Below are 18,549 nucleotides of genomic sequence, written 5' to 3' on the forward strand. Positions count from 1 at the left end.
CCGTAACGGAGCGCTTACTCAAAACTGTTGTCATGCGCTCTGCTTTTGGCTCCGTGAGGCACACCGAGAGAAAAATTGTGTGTAGAAAAGCCGGGAGGATAACCAGAGGTAGTTCCGGACGGCTACTCTGCACGGAGAATGGCGATAGAACGAGAAGAACGAACAATGTAAAGCCTGCAGGCAGTTCAGGAAATGCGACACAGACCACGCAGGTCCATGGCTCTTAGGTACTGGACAAATTGAAGGAGAATGCTTTCCTCTGCCAGTGCCTGCTCCACTGCTTTCCTCTGCCTTTTTGGTTACTTTGCTATGCCTTCACATTATGTGCCTGCATTAGAATAGGATAAGAAGCCAACAAACACTGACACCAAGGACAACACAGGGGAAATTACTTGTGCTTAATAAATGAAATAAAGAGACGATAAATTGATGGAAATGAAAGTGGATGAAAAAACAACTTGCCGCAGGTGGGGAACGATCCCACAACCTTTGCATAGTTCCCCACCTGCGGCAAGTTGTTTTTTCATCCACTTTCATTTTCATTAATTTATTGCCTCTTTATTTCATTTATTAAGCACAAGTAATTTCCCCTATGTTGTCCTTGGTGTCAGTGTTTGTTGGCGTCTTATGATATGACTAATAAAAATTGGGACCCTCAGTTAACCCCGTTTCTTCTTGTTTACGTTAGAATATGGGGTGATAATTCTTAAGTTATATATTTTTTATTTCTATATTTCAAACTTATATATATTTTTCAGTTAGTTAATTATATCACCTATTGTTCTCACTGACGTGTCCTTGCGGACCTCCTGATGCGCTACTGTGAGCTCCAGTATATTAACATCACAGCATGTAAAGCAGCTTATTGCACAATAAAGCAGACCTAAGAGCCAAGTCCTATAGCAGATATTACAAAGTTCATACTCAATACAAAAATTTAAAAGTGTGCCTAGGATAACTATTAAACCCAACTCTGCAATACAAACATGTTCCTTCAAATAGACAAGTGTCAGCTGAAGTTTTAGCAGTTTCTACTGGACAATACAAGGGCTTAACATTGGAAGGGCTTAACATTGTAAATGTGAGAGTCAAAAGTTGGACTCAATTCAAAGAGAATGCCTAAAATACACAGCAATTGCAAGCACTGTGCGTGAATACTACATTAGCCCTAAATGTACATGGAAGTGGTAAAAGAACATTGAAAAATTTAGCATCGCTTTGTGCATACATAGAGCTTTCTCATAAAATATGTGCAAACATCATCTCAAATTTACCCAGAACAGTTTCAGGCTAATATTGGCCTGCATCTGTCCTTCAGCATCAGCACACAAAGAGAGCAGGAAATGAATGCAAATTCAGCCACTACAATCATTTCATTTTCTTTATTATTCTTTATTATTCTGGTCCATTGGTAGGTTACATGCAAATTGAGACATCTGCAACTTCTTAACAAGAAACAGAACTTTGCAGACAACGAGAACTATGCAAAAGTGCCAGCATTCAACATGTATGCCCAATGTGATACATCGAATCCCTCTTATTGTTACAGAATTGGAAATGCCCTTCGAACACTTCCAGCCCGACTGGAGTATGGACAAGGACCTGGATCTCCAAAATTTTAAGCTGTACATATGAAGCTGTATATGTGTACGAGTGGGTTGCAATGCTTTTGTCATTTTGCTCAGGTCACAAACAGAGCTCGGAACAGAAAAACATTCATTCATCACCACACAGCTCATTTTGTTTTGCTTTTGTTTCCGTTACCTTTACCCAACTGTAGTGTCAACAGTTGATGCGTACCTTATTTTGCATGTTCTGTGATAGTGCAATAACACAATGTTGTGATAGGCTACTAATATGTACACAGAGTGTGCATGAACTTACACTTCTAGGTTACGTGGCTAATCAAAATAAGTTTTATTTAGGTGTGAAAGGAAATGACAAAATCGTATGTAACATAGTGTTTCTTGTTTGTTGATGCACAACAAAAATTTTGCCTTTTGTCTTAATTTTTTTTTTGGAATGAAGCTGTCTTCAAAGTGCTTTGGGGCAGTTATCATGATGTATGCCTTCTACAGTAAATAGACATTATTTCAAATCAAAGACAACCAACACAAAGAAAGTGGGCCTATATCTGGGATTAGGTCACATTTTACCACATGCAGCTCACCACTCTCATTTTTTGTCTTCATGCGAACACAATTTACTTAATACCGCGAAAACTTGTTTAGATGAAAGACTTGTTTAACATGCTACGATGATTGGATCTCAAAAGATGTTAGTGGAAGACAGCCAAGATTATATTAATGAAAGTGCCTGTTACAAAAGCAACACTTGTTGAGCCATCAGTTACCAAATGGTGGATACATTTACGCACCTGAAGGTGGCTAAATCTGCAATCCAAGATTGCAGATTTACACTGTTGCTAAAGAAATGGTGCATTGTCGCTAGGAAACATCTTCAAGTTTCTCATAAGTTTTTCCATGTTTCTACATCACCGGTGTCGTGTTACTCCGCGACTTCTCAAAAACCACTGACATTACCACCATCAGCAGCAACAGCTATGGTGCTGTAAGGGTGTCTTCAATTAGTGCTTTTATTTTATTTTTGTTCCTCTCAACTTGTGTTACCATGCTTGTCTTGTAATGCTGCTGTAAATTCATACATGCTGCATGACAGAAAAGGAAGATGTCTCACACATTTTACAGCATGTCTAGGGATTACGATAACGATTCATGGTTTAAGAGCCTGCAAAACAAGGACAAAATAATAATATAAAGAATTTTGCATCACTGAGGAGTTGACACATCTTTTTACAGCTCAGATTAATGTTTTCGTTCATGTGGACATATGGCAGTTAAGCAAACAAGCTGCTCCTTCCATCATAAGTGCTGCTTCGTCACATGCATATATTTGCCAAGTCGTAGTACTTGTCAACATTTTGTCGTATCTTACGTGTGTATAACAGCAACAATAAAGCTGATCGAATTTGCATTTCATACTCTAGTTACATACCATAGTTACATCCAGATATGGCATTCCATGACATAGGCACAAGTAACTCCAAATCAAGATAAGCACAAATGAAAAGCACTTGATGTTTAGCGAGTGCTTCTGTTTCAAAATGTACATAAACGCTTCCAAAATAAATGCTGCAAATGCTTCAACAATGCTTGGACAAGCATGGTAGCAAGAATGCAACAGTGTTAAATGTGTGGTGGCTTTGAACTTTTGAAGTTACATGCTTTTACACGTGCACACTTTGAAGAGTCGGTGCATGTGTAAAAGAAAGCAGCAACATATTGATAAGCATATCATTCATGGATACTTCAGTATTCCAAAGATATAACTGTTGCTCAATGACCTCCTCGGGTCTCGAAAGGCTACACATTTTGTTCACAACCATAGCACTTTTTTTTTCTTCCAGATAACATGCAAGCTTTCAGACAAAGAACAGGGCACAGAAATGCATGCATATGTACGATACTTTTTTTCTTTTGTAAAAAAAAATGTGTTACATACAGTAGAAGTTCCCACATTTCCAGTTCTCAATTCAAAAGTTGGTAAACTCCACTCCACATCAAAGCATACTTGCTATGAAAGTGACAGGTCTGTGTTAACATGTAACATGTGCATTGCTGTCTTCGCACAACTGCGATTACTTTTTCTCTCAAGCAATAAGCAATCTCACACACTGTGCATGTTTCACGAGTGTGCTGTGAAAAATAAAGTTCACGGAGTATCTGACTTGTGTCTGTGATTGAAGAAAGTTGACAAAATTGTTGGATTGCTACCAAGAGGGCCATGAGGCACTCACAACATGGTACCCTTGAATCTCCAGCAGTTTTTCATCCATTCTCTCACACTGACTTTGTTACATCGTGGAAGAAGAGAAACATCGATAGTATACTTTCTTAAAGAGGCTATTTGCAAGCACATGAACAAAATTAATAACTTTGTGGGTGTCACAATAAATACAGAATTGCGCGTGTCGCATGCACTCTGTAGGACCCGGCATAACATGTAATGATGAGGAGAGGAGATACACACCAAAGAATATGCAGCAATGACAGCAGTCTCGGGGCCCGATATAGGACTTGGAATTCAGAGCACCTATAACAAAACTGATAGTGTGTCCGTGCTTTTTTTTTTATCTTAGTTGAAATTGTACAAATCAAAACCATAAAATATATTGCTAGATGCTCTCACATTAATGCATTAGAGCTGAAGCTTTACTGACACTACATTAGACATTTACATTGTATGCTGTTATAGTCATCAGATTTTCTATGTTGAAGTGAACTGTGAATAAAATATTTATAGGTAAACAAAGGTACCACAGTGCAGGAGATTGAGCAAGTTACGATACGAGGCTTCGCACAGAATCTGAAACATTCAGTGAATTGCAAATGTACTAACACTTCCACTTTCCTTTACAATTGTCTTAGCATTGGGAAACATCTTCAGAGGTGCCAAGCACCTATGTTGTCAGCTCACACAATTTTTGGAGTGTACTGACAGTCGTACTTTTAAAACAGCTCACTGCAAGCAAGTGCATATGGCCATCCAAAGCCAAATGTTGCCATCACAACTGACATGCCACTGCAGCTAAACAACCTCGAATGGAGCACCAAGGCTCGTCCATGTGAACGTGGCCGTGGGCAACTAAACGCCACATAAACCAAAAGCCTTGACTTGCCACCCCACATAAGGTCCACGGTGTCTCCCATTACCTACAGAATGCTTGTTATTGGCTAGTTCCCTCTGAACTGTAATTGTAGAGTGCAGGCAGCACAAGACCATGTAAAATAAACAAATCGTAACAGAATTTCTCCTCGCATCATCTGTGCTACACAAAAACTGTGTGGTTCAATAAAAAGCTCTTTGTGGTGTCTTAGCAAAATTCCTTATAACCATTCCGTGAGCGAGCTGCAACATACTTCTTAATAACAAATGTGCTTTTTATGCCAATACATCTCATTACACAGTACTATGCCAGATAGTAAACATAGAACTTATTCCCGCAAACGTAAATTCGAGCTCTACAAACATACTACCAGCAACGTCACAAGTCGGGCCAGAAAACAAACTTTGGGCAAGCGATGTCACTTTGCAGTTATTTTATGTCATGATACAGTGTGCTGGTGGCCACAACGTAAGCACAGAAAAGACATTTGCACACCAATAAGTAAATATTGCGTAACTAGATCTATCATTTATAATAATTTCTTGCCAAGCCAGAATATAGCATGGCAAAAAAATTAGCCAAGCCAAAATAAATTTTTCTCAAAGAACCAAGACCTTTGCACAGAAAACGTGCACAGTCTAATCTGTGAAAAAATTTTAAAATATACATGTCATCAGAACCGCTTGCCGTCAATGCTGGCATTAGACAATAACATTTCCTGCCTCTAGTCACAAGGCACACACTGCTTTACGCAAAGCTTTCTCTACACCGCAAGTAGAATGGTATTAAGCAAGGACGTGTGTTGCTTTGTTAATAAATCACTTTTATTACTGTTAGTTGTATGTGAAATTGTGCTGCTAGCAAAAGATAAACCTTGCCATGCACCATGCCAGAAGCAACTCATTTGGGTTGTTTTGCACACTCCTCGGCATACTCGAGTGAAACATGCCACGACTTCTGTTCACCTGCCTTCTGTTCTCTACCTTTCCCGAGATAGCTCAAGAACATGAAACTGCCATGTACTGGCTGGATAGCCATGCTGAATATGGTAGCTATATTGGTTGGGTACGGGAAGGGTAGCCATATTTGAGTAAGACTGTTTCTTTAGACATTAAAGATGAGTTCAGGCAACTGTCCCATTATTCCTTCGCAAAGTTGATGGCAAAAGCTCCCAAAGCTGTTGTGCAATTTCGGGAATTTCTCTTCCCAGGAATTCCCCATCTGTGCTTGGAGGCAGCATGTCGCATAGAACAGTAAAATGCCTAAAGCCCTGGGGAACACTTGCATTTTCACAGCATAACCCACCCATGTCTAAGACTAGCACCAATTAGATTTCCGAGAAAAGCACTTTTAAAAATATTTGCCCATATAATGACAAGCTCAACAAGGCTGTGTGTGTATAAGCCTGACCAAGGAGAATCGTCCTGACAAATCAAAGTACTACAAGAAATAATGTTGCTTTATGTGTCTGGCCATCGATGACTTCACAGCTGTCTACTGTTTAGTCATGGCAAAATGGCAACACAAAGCAAATTTGCTGTGGGTTATCTACGCAGAAATATGGTATTCACAGGCATCTCTACACAGAATGCCCGGTACTATGGCACATGAGTGAACATGAGGTTGAAAGGAAATTGCAGCTAGAGCTATCACCATTTGGTTCACAGAATTTATTTCTGCAGAGGATGCTGCAGCATTGCACAACCATAAAACTTCCAAGGCAGTCAGAGTGGAGGGAAGAATGTTTTCAGCAAACCAACACTGTTACAATATCAATGCCATACACACACACACACCATTTAAAGCAAAGTCCGGCCCTCCAGACATGTTACAGTATGACAATGTACAACAGCAAGCACTAACAAGTCCACTAACAACGCTAAGTGAATGCCTTTAGTTAGCGTGACTGAAAACTCTTGACGAAAATAGTCATCTGCTACACAATATATAAGCAGAAAAGAGGGCGCTTTTGGTAACAATAGCTGCTTTCTGCAATGTGGGTGAGAGCTTTCCAGCTAATCTAAGGAAACATTTTTGTGAGCAATGCTTGTGGCCTACTTCACGATAGGCAGCTGCATGGCACTTTGGAGAGTCAAGAGAAATGGTAGATGCATACACTAGTGAGCTATTGTTCTTGGTGGGACGCACACGTTTCTACACATCTCGTGGGGCAGCCCTAATGATTAAAATAGTTTCAACGGATCTCAACTCGCCACAAGCAAGACGGCCGGCGACTCACAATAATGAGCCGGCCACTTTGATAAATACACTTTACTCTGGAAGTCGGTCACAATGTCTTTTTTTTTTTTTCAGCTAGCGTACACTACAGACCCTTTTCGTAATTCTTAGACCAGCCTTCCCTCAAGGCACTTTGCCAAGCAAATGGTGGCTTAGAGACATTTCAGATGAGCAGTTATGCACATAGATGGGGTGCTTTAGAGGCAAGATAAACCAAGGCGGCTCCAGCAACGAAATCATGTGGAAGAGCAAAGCAGTATCTTGCAGTGTTTTTCCACTTCAGCTTCGTCTTGCTTGATCTCGGGTTTTTCACAGGGTGATTGTTGATTTGATCTGACCAACAGTGGCTGAATGAGGGAGGCTTTAGCCTGGAGCCAATATTTCAACAGAGAGACTTGCCATAAGGGCCACGGCTACTTTCCTTCGCAATGTTTGTATAGCTCACTCTCTACTTGCGCAAATTAGAATGACTGAAAGTCGAGTGAGCTGGTAGGAATTCATACTATTGAAAGGCAGGTGTGAGAAAATGGACACAAGCAGGAAGGAGGACAACACAAATGGCGTCTACACCTCTCATTGCACTGTCGAGAGTGGGAAGCGTAGTCTAAAAAAATTTACAGACAACATAGTTCTGTTCAGATGCAGGAGACAAAATGTTCGCCTTTTGTCTGGGCATGGCATATCATTAACAGTGGTAACACATGCGTAAATCAGCCCTCGATTATTTAGCACAAATAAGAATTGTCATGTCTAAAGAGCACCTTTCGTGAGTGCCTACACAAGTCTATGATTTACATGCTGGCACTGCTTTCCCTTGAGCATGCGCAGATAAATTTTGTGTATGTTATTTTTCGCCATGGCTTTCAGTAGCATGATTCCAGCAAGTTCTTCCAAATGAAGGGGTGGTGTTTACTTCTTGGAAGAACTTGCAGCATATCCCTGTGCCTTTTTGTTACTACAGTTTATCAGTCCTTTTTAACATTTTAACTTCCCTCACCTTACTCTATGTGCCCACTCCTCCAACCCCAGTAGGGAGATGGGGGGGGAGGGATAAAGGGATAGTGAGCTTTGCCATCTTCAGGCACTCTGAACACAAACAAACGCACCAAAATTGCACATCGACAGCAGCAATAGCGATGATAATAATTACCTGCAAAAAGTGCCTGTACAACTCAAGACCCTTCTGACTGAACTTCTGCTGTAAACTTAAACAATGCATGCATATAATAATAATGTGTTTTTGTCAAAGCAGATGGACGGTCCTAGCATTTGCTTCTGGAGCCAGTATGCAATCATGTCGCAAGTTCAGTTCTTTCGTTGTCTGACAATTTTGTACATCAGGCATACTATACAAGCCACTAGACATCTGCTCTATAAGTTTACTGGACATGTAATGGCCAATGTTCTCATAGTTGACATCCTTTTAGAGTTCATACATGAAGTTCATATTCTGAAAACTTGACAAACTTGCCTAAGAAAGGAATACTTTTAACCTGTTCTGCTTCACTATGCTTTGAATTATTAGGAAAGTGCAAGAAACGTGGTGAAACAAAGTCTTTAATGAACAGAATTAATTGGCACCCAAAGGGAATTTAAACACTGCCAAGGAGCTTATGCTGTTGTTGCAATGACAGAGACAAGTCTGTTTGTCAAAACGTTGGCTCCAATCCGGGACTCCCTTGCTCCATCACTGTTGGTCCCTTCACCTCATCTCACACTACGATTAATTGCTGCCTTTAGTTGTTCCAAAGTATGCTGTGGGGAAACGCACTTTTGAATTAGGAGAAGAGTCTGCTGACCAATCTGCTGACCAACAAATGTGAGCTAAAATATAATATGCTGCATGTATATGTGAAGCACACTTTCCCAAATGATGAGCCAACATTCTGGGTGTAAAAATAAACCGGGATCTTCTTCTTCTCTTGTTCGCTAATTTATATATATATATATATGTACTATATGCAAACAACAAAGGCCAGAATGTGTTGTGCTAGCAAAGACGCTTCCTGCAAGCAGTGTATCATTGTTGAGTGAGCAGCATGAGGTGGTGCATCTCAACGATTCTGAGGAGGCAGCTCTTCGACGACAATGCAGTTGCACAGGACATCGTAGGCTGCCCGGCCATGCTGAAAACAGAAGATTGTCAGGCAGGCAGGAAAAAGGAACGCCATCGTAAAGTTCTTGACAAAAGACCGTAGCAGAGCCCTGGGTAAAAAAGAAATGAAAACAAGAGTGCGAATCAGCGACCACATTTTGACAAAATTTAGAGGGGCGTTAAAGCAGAACACAATATCAGTATAGGTTGGTAATGTATTCTTTCATAACTCTACTTCCCTTTTATGGGGATATGCTAAATACTGTAAGTTGGCTTTTCTACATTATGAGGTTAGATTACATCAGATGACTAACCTACCGCTCGGAGCACCAGTAAGCCAAAGGTAGGCTTGAAAAAGTCGCAATTTAGCCCGGAAGGCGAACAATCGATTGCTATAGCAAATTAGTAGACAGCTATATGAAGCAAGGATAGTAGTTTTATCGACCGTATAAACTTGTAAACATTTGCTTACTAGATAAACTAACATGCATGGTGTCACGCACACACAAGGAAACGTGAATACATCTCACTCAATGACCGCAGAAACTCGCTGTCAAAATGCTGAAGTGAGGAAGCGTGGCAGCAGCAGCGAGCTAATTGACCTTCGTGCTGCCTGCCGCTTCAATGCGAACTAAGCGGCGAAGACATAGCGCACACAAAGCTTTGAGCAGTCGGCGCAACTAGACTCTGTATTTATTGCAGGCCATTTTCAAGATAGGACCCACGCGGCCGTGCCGTACGCAGCAGCCACCAGTGTGGAATGCCTCAACCCCCTCTTGCCTCCTCCCCAATGCCTTGCACACCATGGAACACGGTGCACTTCTTCCCCACTTTCTTTCCTCCATCGCGTGCGCGAGACTGAGCCACTATCGTTGGCTCACCCTAGCACGTTTTCACTTGCACATACAGCATACAATACGTGGCGAGGATGTCATCGCCCTTGGACTTTATACGGAACATTATGGCGACAGCAGAAGTGTGCCTGGAGTGTCCATATACAGTCGACGACTGATCATTCAGACTCCATGGGGAACGTAAACAAGTCCAAACAACTGAATGTCAGAAAGAACTAATGTATCCAAAAAAGATTATTTTATTTGCATTTTAAGGCCCCTGTGCAAGGAAGAAGGGGTCGATTTTATTGCTGCACGCACTTGCTAGTCCACATGTATTTCTGCCAGCTTTGTGCTGTCTCTGTTCGCAGATGCAAGGACTGCAAAGGCTCGAGTCAGATATGCATGTGAAGGCTTTGGAGCAGACGGGACATCATCATCATCATCTGAGTTACAGTCGCAGTTCGACAGTGGGAGAACTTGCTCAATTGTTTCATCATCGTTCAGTTCGGCACACGACGACATCGCGCTGTCGACGTCTGCAAAACTTCAAATGTCATGGCAGCAGGAATCAGCGTACTGCAGCCTAGCAGGTCCTTCACGATGTACGCATTTGAAGACGTTGTGGTAGGCTGGAGTTCAGCCTCTTTATTTGCGAAGCCGGGGTTATTTGAACGGCAGCTGAAGACTCATTCAGAGTCGGACTCCGAGGGCACTGTTGAAGCCATTCGATGCGAACTGTCGATAACTTCACGAGAAAGACTTCTTGGAGCCAGCAAAGCCCTGTCTGGAATGCATACTAAACAAACAAACAAGCATAGAATGGCGAAACGCTGTCCGGAAGGTAAATTCAACAAACAAGAGCGGGCCGCGTGCGGCGGTGCCCGAATGGATGTGATAATCGTAATGCTGATGTGACCTCACAATTCAGGCAAAGCCTCGAAGATCGGCATTTGCAGTTAACTTCTGAGGCGCAGTGCTGCGACCAAGGCAAGGCCTCAAGAGATTAGCATGCCTTCGAGACCTTGCTTGATGTCTTGGACCTCTGAGGCCATACTTGATGTCTCGTCGATGTTGCCAGAGGAAAAAATGGCGGCAGAGTCGGCATACACTACAGCCGCGGACAGAGTCCAGATAATCGAATCTAGAGCTGGCAGATGTCCAAAATATTGGTTGTCTTTACACATTAAGGCGATGGCATGAAGCTGTCCGAATTACCAAGCATGTCTAGATTATCAGTCCGCAACTTAATTGCTATCGAAATAAAATGGTGAGGATGTAGTCAAGAAGAGGTGGTCACTAGGACAGCAACGGAGATAGCAAGCTAGGATACCATCTAGTATGATGTCCATCATCATCGTGAGTCAAATTAGATGTGTGGGGAAGCACACTTTGCACCATATTTCGAATATCCCCCCTCTTCCTAACAGCACAAGCACAAAGAATGAAGTTTCATGCCGTAGCCAGCAAACTCACGGTGCCAGCGTTTGTGCCATGAATTCAACGTCACTATTGACAGCCCTACTCATGTTCAATGCAGGATGAAGGCCTCTCTATCTCCAACTGCTCGTCTAGCATCAACAGACCGCACCATGTGCCTGCAAATTTCATCTTATTTCACACCACCAATTCCTCTTCCACCCTTAACTGTGTTTCCCTTTCTTTATCACCCCACCGAGTACTCTATACTCTGTTTCATACCAAGCAGGTGATGCTGCCAAAGCTACGGAAGTAGTGCAGTCATACAAATCCAGCTTCTCGCATTTTGCAGTACTATTCTATATGACTTGTGCTGTTTTCTAATGAATAATCACCTCATATGTCACAACTACAACTTGTGGCTGCAGAATTTTGTGAGATCATATATTATTTGCACATCTTTATGATGCCTGTACGCAATGCTTTATGTTATAGCCATGAGTGCAAGTGGTGAGCCATGACCAGTAGTCTCAAAAGACATTTCACTCCGCTTGTTCATTGGCAACTGGGTTCAGATTTGCAATGCTTTCCACATAATAAACACGTCACATTTTACAACAAAAAAAATATATAAAAGGTAATGTTACATCGGATTACGTGACACATATACCTATGCTTTTTCATTGATATGCATTGCACTACTTTTTGCTCACAGATGAGAGCTGCAAGAGAAGTCTAGAGCTTAGTAGTGACTATGTATGAAACAGAGTACATTAGACCACCAGCTGCAGAAGGAGCGAAAACTGGGTGAGCTGCTAAGGCGTCACGGTAAAAAATGAGTGTGAATGGGAGAGGGACATAAAGTGCTTGTCTTTTCATCTTTTCTTAATGTCTGTCCCTTTCGTACTCTTTTCCACGAGACCACCAGTCCTCTGCTTCACACATTACATGACCAGCCAAACTCTACTTCTCCCTCCTAGTCTCAACTAGAATATCCTCTTGCTACACAACTCATACTGACACCTTCCTGTTTCTTAACATTACACCGATAATTTTTCTATTCTATCACCCTTTGAGTGGGCTTCTTAAGTTCATTCATTATCCTGCAGCTTTCAAACCATGGCATAGCACCGACAGAATGTAATGACTGCATGCTGTTTGAGGATGTCAGTAAGCTGTTTTTCAAAACCTGGGGATGCCTGCCCGTAGGCACTGCGACCCATCTTAAATTTAATCAATTTTTCCATGAATTTCCACTTATTTTGATTCTTTTAATGTCAGATTGGGCACGCACTTCAGGCTTACTTTCAAATGCGGTACCTTTCTTCTTTAGTCAAAGCATTTAACTAGCCATGAAAATGCTCTATAAAAATCTATGACGTTAAATGGAGCTACTGAGAGCAATAACAAATGCATGTTGAAGGATCCATGTAATCCTTTCTTGCTCATTGGCATTTTCACATAAACATTATGAACATGAATACTTATTTATTTAAGGAACACCTAAAAGTAACATTATGTTAAGCTAAATTTGTAAATTACACTCCTACAAGGACAAATATGGGCAGTTTTGTCACATGTACAGAGTTGTAACAACAGTAAAGGCAGAAAAGAGAAAGATGGCCTCCGACACCATTTTGAAAACTGTACACTAGCTGCATATGACATCATGGATTTGGACAGTGTCTTGTCAGGACTAAATGGCATTCTGTCAATCAATAAAGGATTACGCTGCATTCCAAAGGAACCAGACACTCAATCTAGTACGTTTCAATAACTCCTTCTGCTAAGAAATGGGTCAAATGTGCTAAAGTATGTTGAAATTCATGATGTTAACGCTGACATGTTAAAAGCTCCAGTTTTAGCATGAAATTACACAAGGCATAATATGACCTTTATTTTTTCTAATGAAGTCACTTTATAACCAGATTCTGGAAAGTGCTCTTAACTATTCTAAATAGATCGAGTCTTGCTTTTTGGTGTCCGTTTAAATTCCTGTTCACATTAGATTCTGCTTTGTTGTGGACCATACAATCTGTGCAGTGCACACATCTGATAAGTGTGCAGCAGAATTTGTATTGAGATCCCATGGTGTGAGGCTGTATATAAAGAACAAGACAACCAATTATGTGTCACCTACCAGCCTAGTCCAATGTCTCCAGCCGGGTATACTCTGATGCGGCGCCCACCAATCTCTTCTATGCTAGCACATGAGACGACCTTCAGTCCAAAGACTCCCTTGCCTGGAGTCCGTCCACCTGGGGAGTCGATACCCTTGTGCAAGCAGATAGTCTGCACGTGAAACAATAATCTTGATGTCTGAATATTCAAGACAATAATGTTTCAATATGCGATTCTTATGGTCAGAGAATGAAGTTCCCTTAACACTTTCTGGTCTAATGATCCTTGTAGGAATCGCAATATTTTACAAACAAATATCAGACATCAAGAATAACAAAACTATTCTCAGGAATGTAAGTGTCAGTAATGCTTACTGAAAAACTTGTGGACTTTGTGCCACAGATGATTATGGCTCTCCCTGGAATTTCCCAAATGTCCATGCATTGCATCAGGCTGAGGTTAGGCCTCAACGCTCTATTTTAGGAGCCTGCTGCTTCATCATGCATGCACTTGCCTTGCGTGGCACAAGAATAGTCTTCAAATAATCTGTGGCCATATTTCAGACAATTATGATTGCAAACTAATAAATCTGAAGAACCACATGCTAAGTGCTTACAACACACAAGAGTTTTTGGCAGTCCACAAGAAAAACCTTTGACTCATTTCTAAAAACACTAGGGGGAACTTCTTTACTTTTCCAAGACTTCTGTTATTCAGGCGCACGTAACGCACAATTTTCACTTTATTTGAAAAGCTCAGACAAACTGGGGTGAAGAAGTACCTGATGTGACATCTTCTAGTCATAACTTTTCTTTCCATTACTGAATGTCAAAACCCTCAACTCTAGAAAAGATACTGGCAAGCATAAGAGCACTCTTATGTTTTTTTTTAATATACTTGTTTCTACAAGATGGTCTTGGTGGCAGAGACGAGTTATGATGCTGTTAAGACATTGGCTCTCTCCATTCCTGCTATCACTGCGGCTGCCATGCACCACTGCAGCTAGAAGAAATGTGCATAGCACACTCTCGTATATTCCTTTACAAGGTGCATTGCCATATTTAGCCTTACTGCTACATGTCAACATGCATTGCTATGTCATGATGTCATGATAAATGTTGGTGATGCCAGGCCTGGCATTTCAAGGCCAACTTCACTGTATGACATTGATAGACTGATTGATTTGCTTTATAGAAACAGATGGCACCATGGCCTCAGTATTGGAGATGGAAAAGCAGGAGAGAAAGAAAAGCATAAGACGCTTCCCAAACTTCAGACTTGTGAGCGTGATTGTTTTACATGTGAAAAGCAAGTGGTAGAGATTCTAAACCTTGAAAAATACACACCAAAAAAAAGTTCTCACCCTCTGGGGCGTATCTTGTCCCCGAACAACAACCATCATCTGTCCTGCTTGCATTTCCTTTTTTGAAAACTCTGTGCTCAGTTACTTTCCTGTTGAGAATGCTATGAATGCTATGCCATGCAGATAATGAACATGCTGTTTATAACCTGAAGTACCAGGGGCACAGCAATAAAGAAAGGGATAGTAGGCAAGATAGATGACAAATATTTTGGGATAGCAAAATAAGCTCCAAAGGGTGCAAACTTTTCTTAGAGTGTATGCGTCATTACTCTTAATGACACATGCACAGACTATAAGTCTACAACTACCATTTAACTACCCTGGCCAGTGGGGACTTGGCAACAATGTAGCACAGTGTGGCTTCTCCCAGCTGACTCTACTCAGCTCCAAAATATGATCTCCAGGTCGAGGTTCGGTAAATAACCGCTGTAAGTAATTTTTTTAATTAGAACATTAAATTCTGTACCTAAAGAACTCAAAAGCAGGACACAGAAAAAAAACAACGCCTAATTGTTTGCAGGGTTTTGCTATATTTTTGTAGAACTTTTAAACATGACAGGCCAAAGGTCTTGAAGAAAAAGCCTGTAGTGCCCAAGGACTCCTCTTGGCGAAATTATCCACCGCAGGTGTTTGTACTGTTTCAGCTTTCCTTACATAAAGCAATAGTATTTTTTACAACCTCATTATCCAACAGCAAGATGCTGGATAGTATTTGCAAAAGAGCATCAACACATGCAAAAGAAATTATGGTGTAATGCTGGTTCTGAAATAGGGCACTCAAACATTGGTGCATTCACATGCCACATAGAACTTGCACTAAGACAACAGGTTTACAACTATGTAACAGTTGAAGCAAACATTAGGAAGTAGCATTTGTGAATGGTCAGAGCATTCTATGTATAAAAGTGCAGTGAAGTGCATTTGTGGGCAGTCTTTTTCATTGCTGACACATAACAAACCAAGCAAAAAAGGACAGAGTATTTTTGAGCAGCACAAAATTCAAGTAAGCTTTCAGAAATTTACTTAAGTATTAATCAGATGTAGAAGCAGAATAAATACCTCATAGAAGCAGACAAGTATCCGGTGGATAACTTCCAGGACTACGATCTCCGAAGTAACCTCCAAGGCCAGCTTATAGTTCAGGGTGTCCTCACGGAGTAAGTCGAAATCGTATTTATCAAGATCTCTGCAAAGTACCAAAGCAAATCTATGCTAACGGCATCCTGACTCATCCAACCCATTCCCAAGCAAGTTCACTAATAAAACTCCCTCCTTTTACCTACATAACAAGTTGAAGCAAGTCAAAATCATCCCTACCAAGACTTCCACAAAACACTATTATGTATGCACAACTATTCTTTCTGTTCATGTTTTGGTCAATACGCTGTACTGCCTTCATTGTTTTTACGGTGCTCACAAGTTGAAAAGGTAGAAATCTTACTAAATGAAATCTCTTCAGTACAATAACAAACAAACATTACAAATACTTTTTAAGAAATCAGGTTTTAAGTTCTAAAACCATGACATGATTATAAAGCACACTGTATTAATTTACACCAACTGGGGTTCTTTTCTACAAGCATTTTGCTAGATTCCAATGTGCGCGTGCAATCTGTGTTGTTTTTTTTCGTACCCCTGCACAAGGTAGCCAGCCAGTTTATGACTGAGGCTAACCTCCCTGAATTCTCTCTATTCCTCTTTCTTTGGGCAAATCTGGGACCCAAGTTGAGACTGCAGCCCCGGTGGCAAGAGCAGTATTGCCTTTTCATGCATCTGCTTACCTGGGACAACAAACCTGCATAAATGAGAATAAAGTGTTGGCATTTCGGCCACATCGAAATGTGGCTGCGGCGGCGGGGAATCGAACCCCAAACCACGTACTTAGCAGAACAATGCCATTGCCACAAAGGCCACCACAGCGAGTGCTAAAGCTTGATTCAGCTTACTTTCAGGTCAGTTCATCGCGCAACCTTCACTGCTTTTATCTAGTTAACAAATATCATCATCAACAACCTATTTTATGTCCATTGCAGGACGAAGGCCTCTCCCTGCAATCTCCAATTACCTCTGTCCTGCGCCAACCAATTCCAAGAAGCACATGCAAATTTCCCAATTTCTTTGCACCATCTAGTCTTCTGCCGTCCTCTACTGCACTTCCTTTCTCTTGGTATCCATTCTGTCACCCTAAGGATCCAACAGTTATCTAATCTGCGCATTACGTGACCTGCCCAGTGCGATTTTTTTCTCTTAATGTCTATTAGAATATTGTCTATACCCGTTTGCTCTCTGATCCAAACCACTCTCTTTCTGTCTCTTAAAGTTATGCCTAGCATTCTTCGTTCCATCGCTTTTTGTGCAGTCCTTAACTTTTTCTCAAGCTTCTTTGTCAGTCTCCAAGTCTCTGCCCCATATGTCAGCACCGGTAAAATGCACTGATTGTATACCTTCCATTTCAATGATAAGGGTAAGCTCCCAGTCAGGAGCTCACGATGTCAGCTATACGCGATCCAACCCATTTTTATTCTCTGAATTTCCTTCTCATGGTCAGGGTTCCCTGTGATTAGTTGACCAAGGTAAACATACTCCTCCACAGACTCTAGAGGCTGACTTACGATCTTGAACTCTTGTTCCCTTGCCCGGTTATTTATCATTATCTTTAACAAATATATCACTCCAAAACTCTCGAAGGGCAAATTTCCAAAAAAACGTTATCTGTAAACAAATTTCAAAACTTGCTCACCATACCAGTGACACTTACATGATGTCAAAAAAGTCGACGGCAATATACGTCACCAGCAACTTTACAAACAGCAAGATGAAGGAGTCCAGAACTTCTGCAGCGAATCGCTTCCACAGAGGTGGCAGCTTGAACTCGTGTCCTGAGCGATAAAACGGGTTCCTTTCACCACCCGACAGAGAAAACCAATGCAACAAACGCATACACAGCGGCAAGCGTGACAGAACAAACGACTCGAAAGACAGTGTGCGTCTACATCCTTTGCGTGTGCAAAATGCACGGCCCAGGTGTCTCGCGCATTTATTGTAAGCCAATAATACTGTTATAGTTAGCTTGGGGGACAGAAAGCTGACCTTCAGCGCAGGAAAACGATCGAAGTCTTCGCACTAAACGAGCAATGTTGGAGTAGGCCGGCAGGCAGGCAACCGACTTTCAGCGAACGTAAACACTGGAAGACTCCAAGCAGTTCAGGTAGTTAACAGTTCCGCCGCGCGATCGAATTTTGGGCAGCAAAACAGCGTGACATGATAGAAACACTAGTTACCCAGCCTGGGTGGGGCGTTTGGTCGCTGCACTCTCTGTCCACCGACCAAATTTTGGTTTGCGATAAAAGTCCTCGGTAGGTTTCGATTGATGTCAACAGTTTCGTATGCGCTTCTGTTTTGGCTCGCCGCTTGGGCTGCGATGTATGGCAGTGCCGCAGTGAAACACTGCCAGTGGTAGCACTGCCATAGCCACTGGTTCAGCGCTGCGATGTATGCTTCCCGAGAAGCTTTCTGTGGGCTCCCTGGCGATGCTGCATCACTCGACGGCATTCCATCTCCTGTGGCGTTGGAAACACGCTCAGCGTTGCGATGAGCTTTGTCATCTTGTTTCGAACCGCTGTTTTCAGCCATCACAACAGATTGGAACAGAAAAGGTGGTGTGAGCAGCTCGTGCTTGCGAGCGAGGAGCTCCGTGAGAGCGCATCCAAAAAAAAAGAAAGAAAGCTGGCGCTGACAAAAGAAAAACCTTTCGTGTTTAATAAATATAAATAATTTAGTATTCAAATTTATT

At 41.7% G+C, this 18,549-nt stretch overlaps 2 protein-coding genes across 2 annotated transcripts in view; one reads left to right on the forward strand and one right to left on the reverse strand.

Moving 5' to 3' along the window:
- Window positions 1-3,747, forward strand: part of LOC135905924 (aquaporin AQPAe.a-like) — a 135,996-nt gene extending 132,249 nt beyond the window's left edge. The window contains exon 6 of the mRNA XM_065437044.2: window positions 1,550-3,747. Coding sequence (XP_065293116.1) covers window positions 1,550-1,622 — 73 coding nt within the window. The 3' untranslated portion in view covers window positions 1,623-3,747. The remainder of the gene's footprint in view (window positions 1-1,549) is intronic.
- Window positions 3,748-6,340: 2,593 nt separating this feature from the next.
- On the reverse strand, window positions 6,341-18,361 carry LOC135905956 (protein FAM8A1). The gene is made up of 6 exons (XM_065437101.1): window positions 18,299-18,361; window positions 17,847-17,922; window positions 17,515-17,635; window positions 15,816-15,942; window positions 13,413-13,564; window positions 6,341-9,130 (listed from the first exon to the last, which is right to left on the reverse strand). The coding sequence occupies exons 1-6, from the start codon at window positions 18,359-18,361 to the stop codon at window positions 8,980-8,982; spliced, it is 690 nt and encodes a 229-aa protein (XP_065293173.1). The 3' UTR covers window positions 6,341-8,979.
- Between the last annotated feature and the right edge of the window lie 188 nt (window positions 18,362-18,549).

The sequence above is a fragment of the Dermacentor albipictus genome, chromosome 5 (assembly GCF_038994185.2).
Source record: "Dermacentor albipictus isolate Rhodes 1998 colony chromosome 5, USDA_Dalb.pri_finalv2, whole genome shotgun sequence".
Lineage (NCBI taxonomy): Eukaryota > Metazoa > Arthropoda > Arachnida > Ixodida > Ixodidae > Dermacentor > Dermacentor albipictus.

Coding starts and splice junctions, on each gene's coding strand:
- LOC135905956 (XM_065437101.1), bottom strand. CDS start 18,361: ATGACAAAGCTCATCGCAACGCTGAGCGTGTTTCCAACGCCACAGGAG. Junction 17,923..18,298: donor AGGAGATGGAATGCCGTCGA/GTGATGCAGCAT, acceptor GTTCGCTGAAAG/TCGGTTGCCTGCCTGCCGGC. Junction 17,636..17,846: donor ATCGTTTTCCTGCGCTGAAG/GTCAGCTTTCTG, acceptor TTTATCGCTCAG/GACACGAGTTCAAGCTGCCA.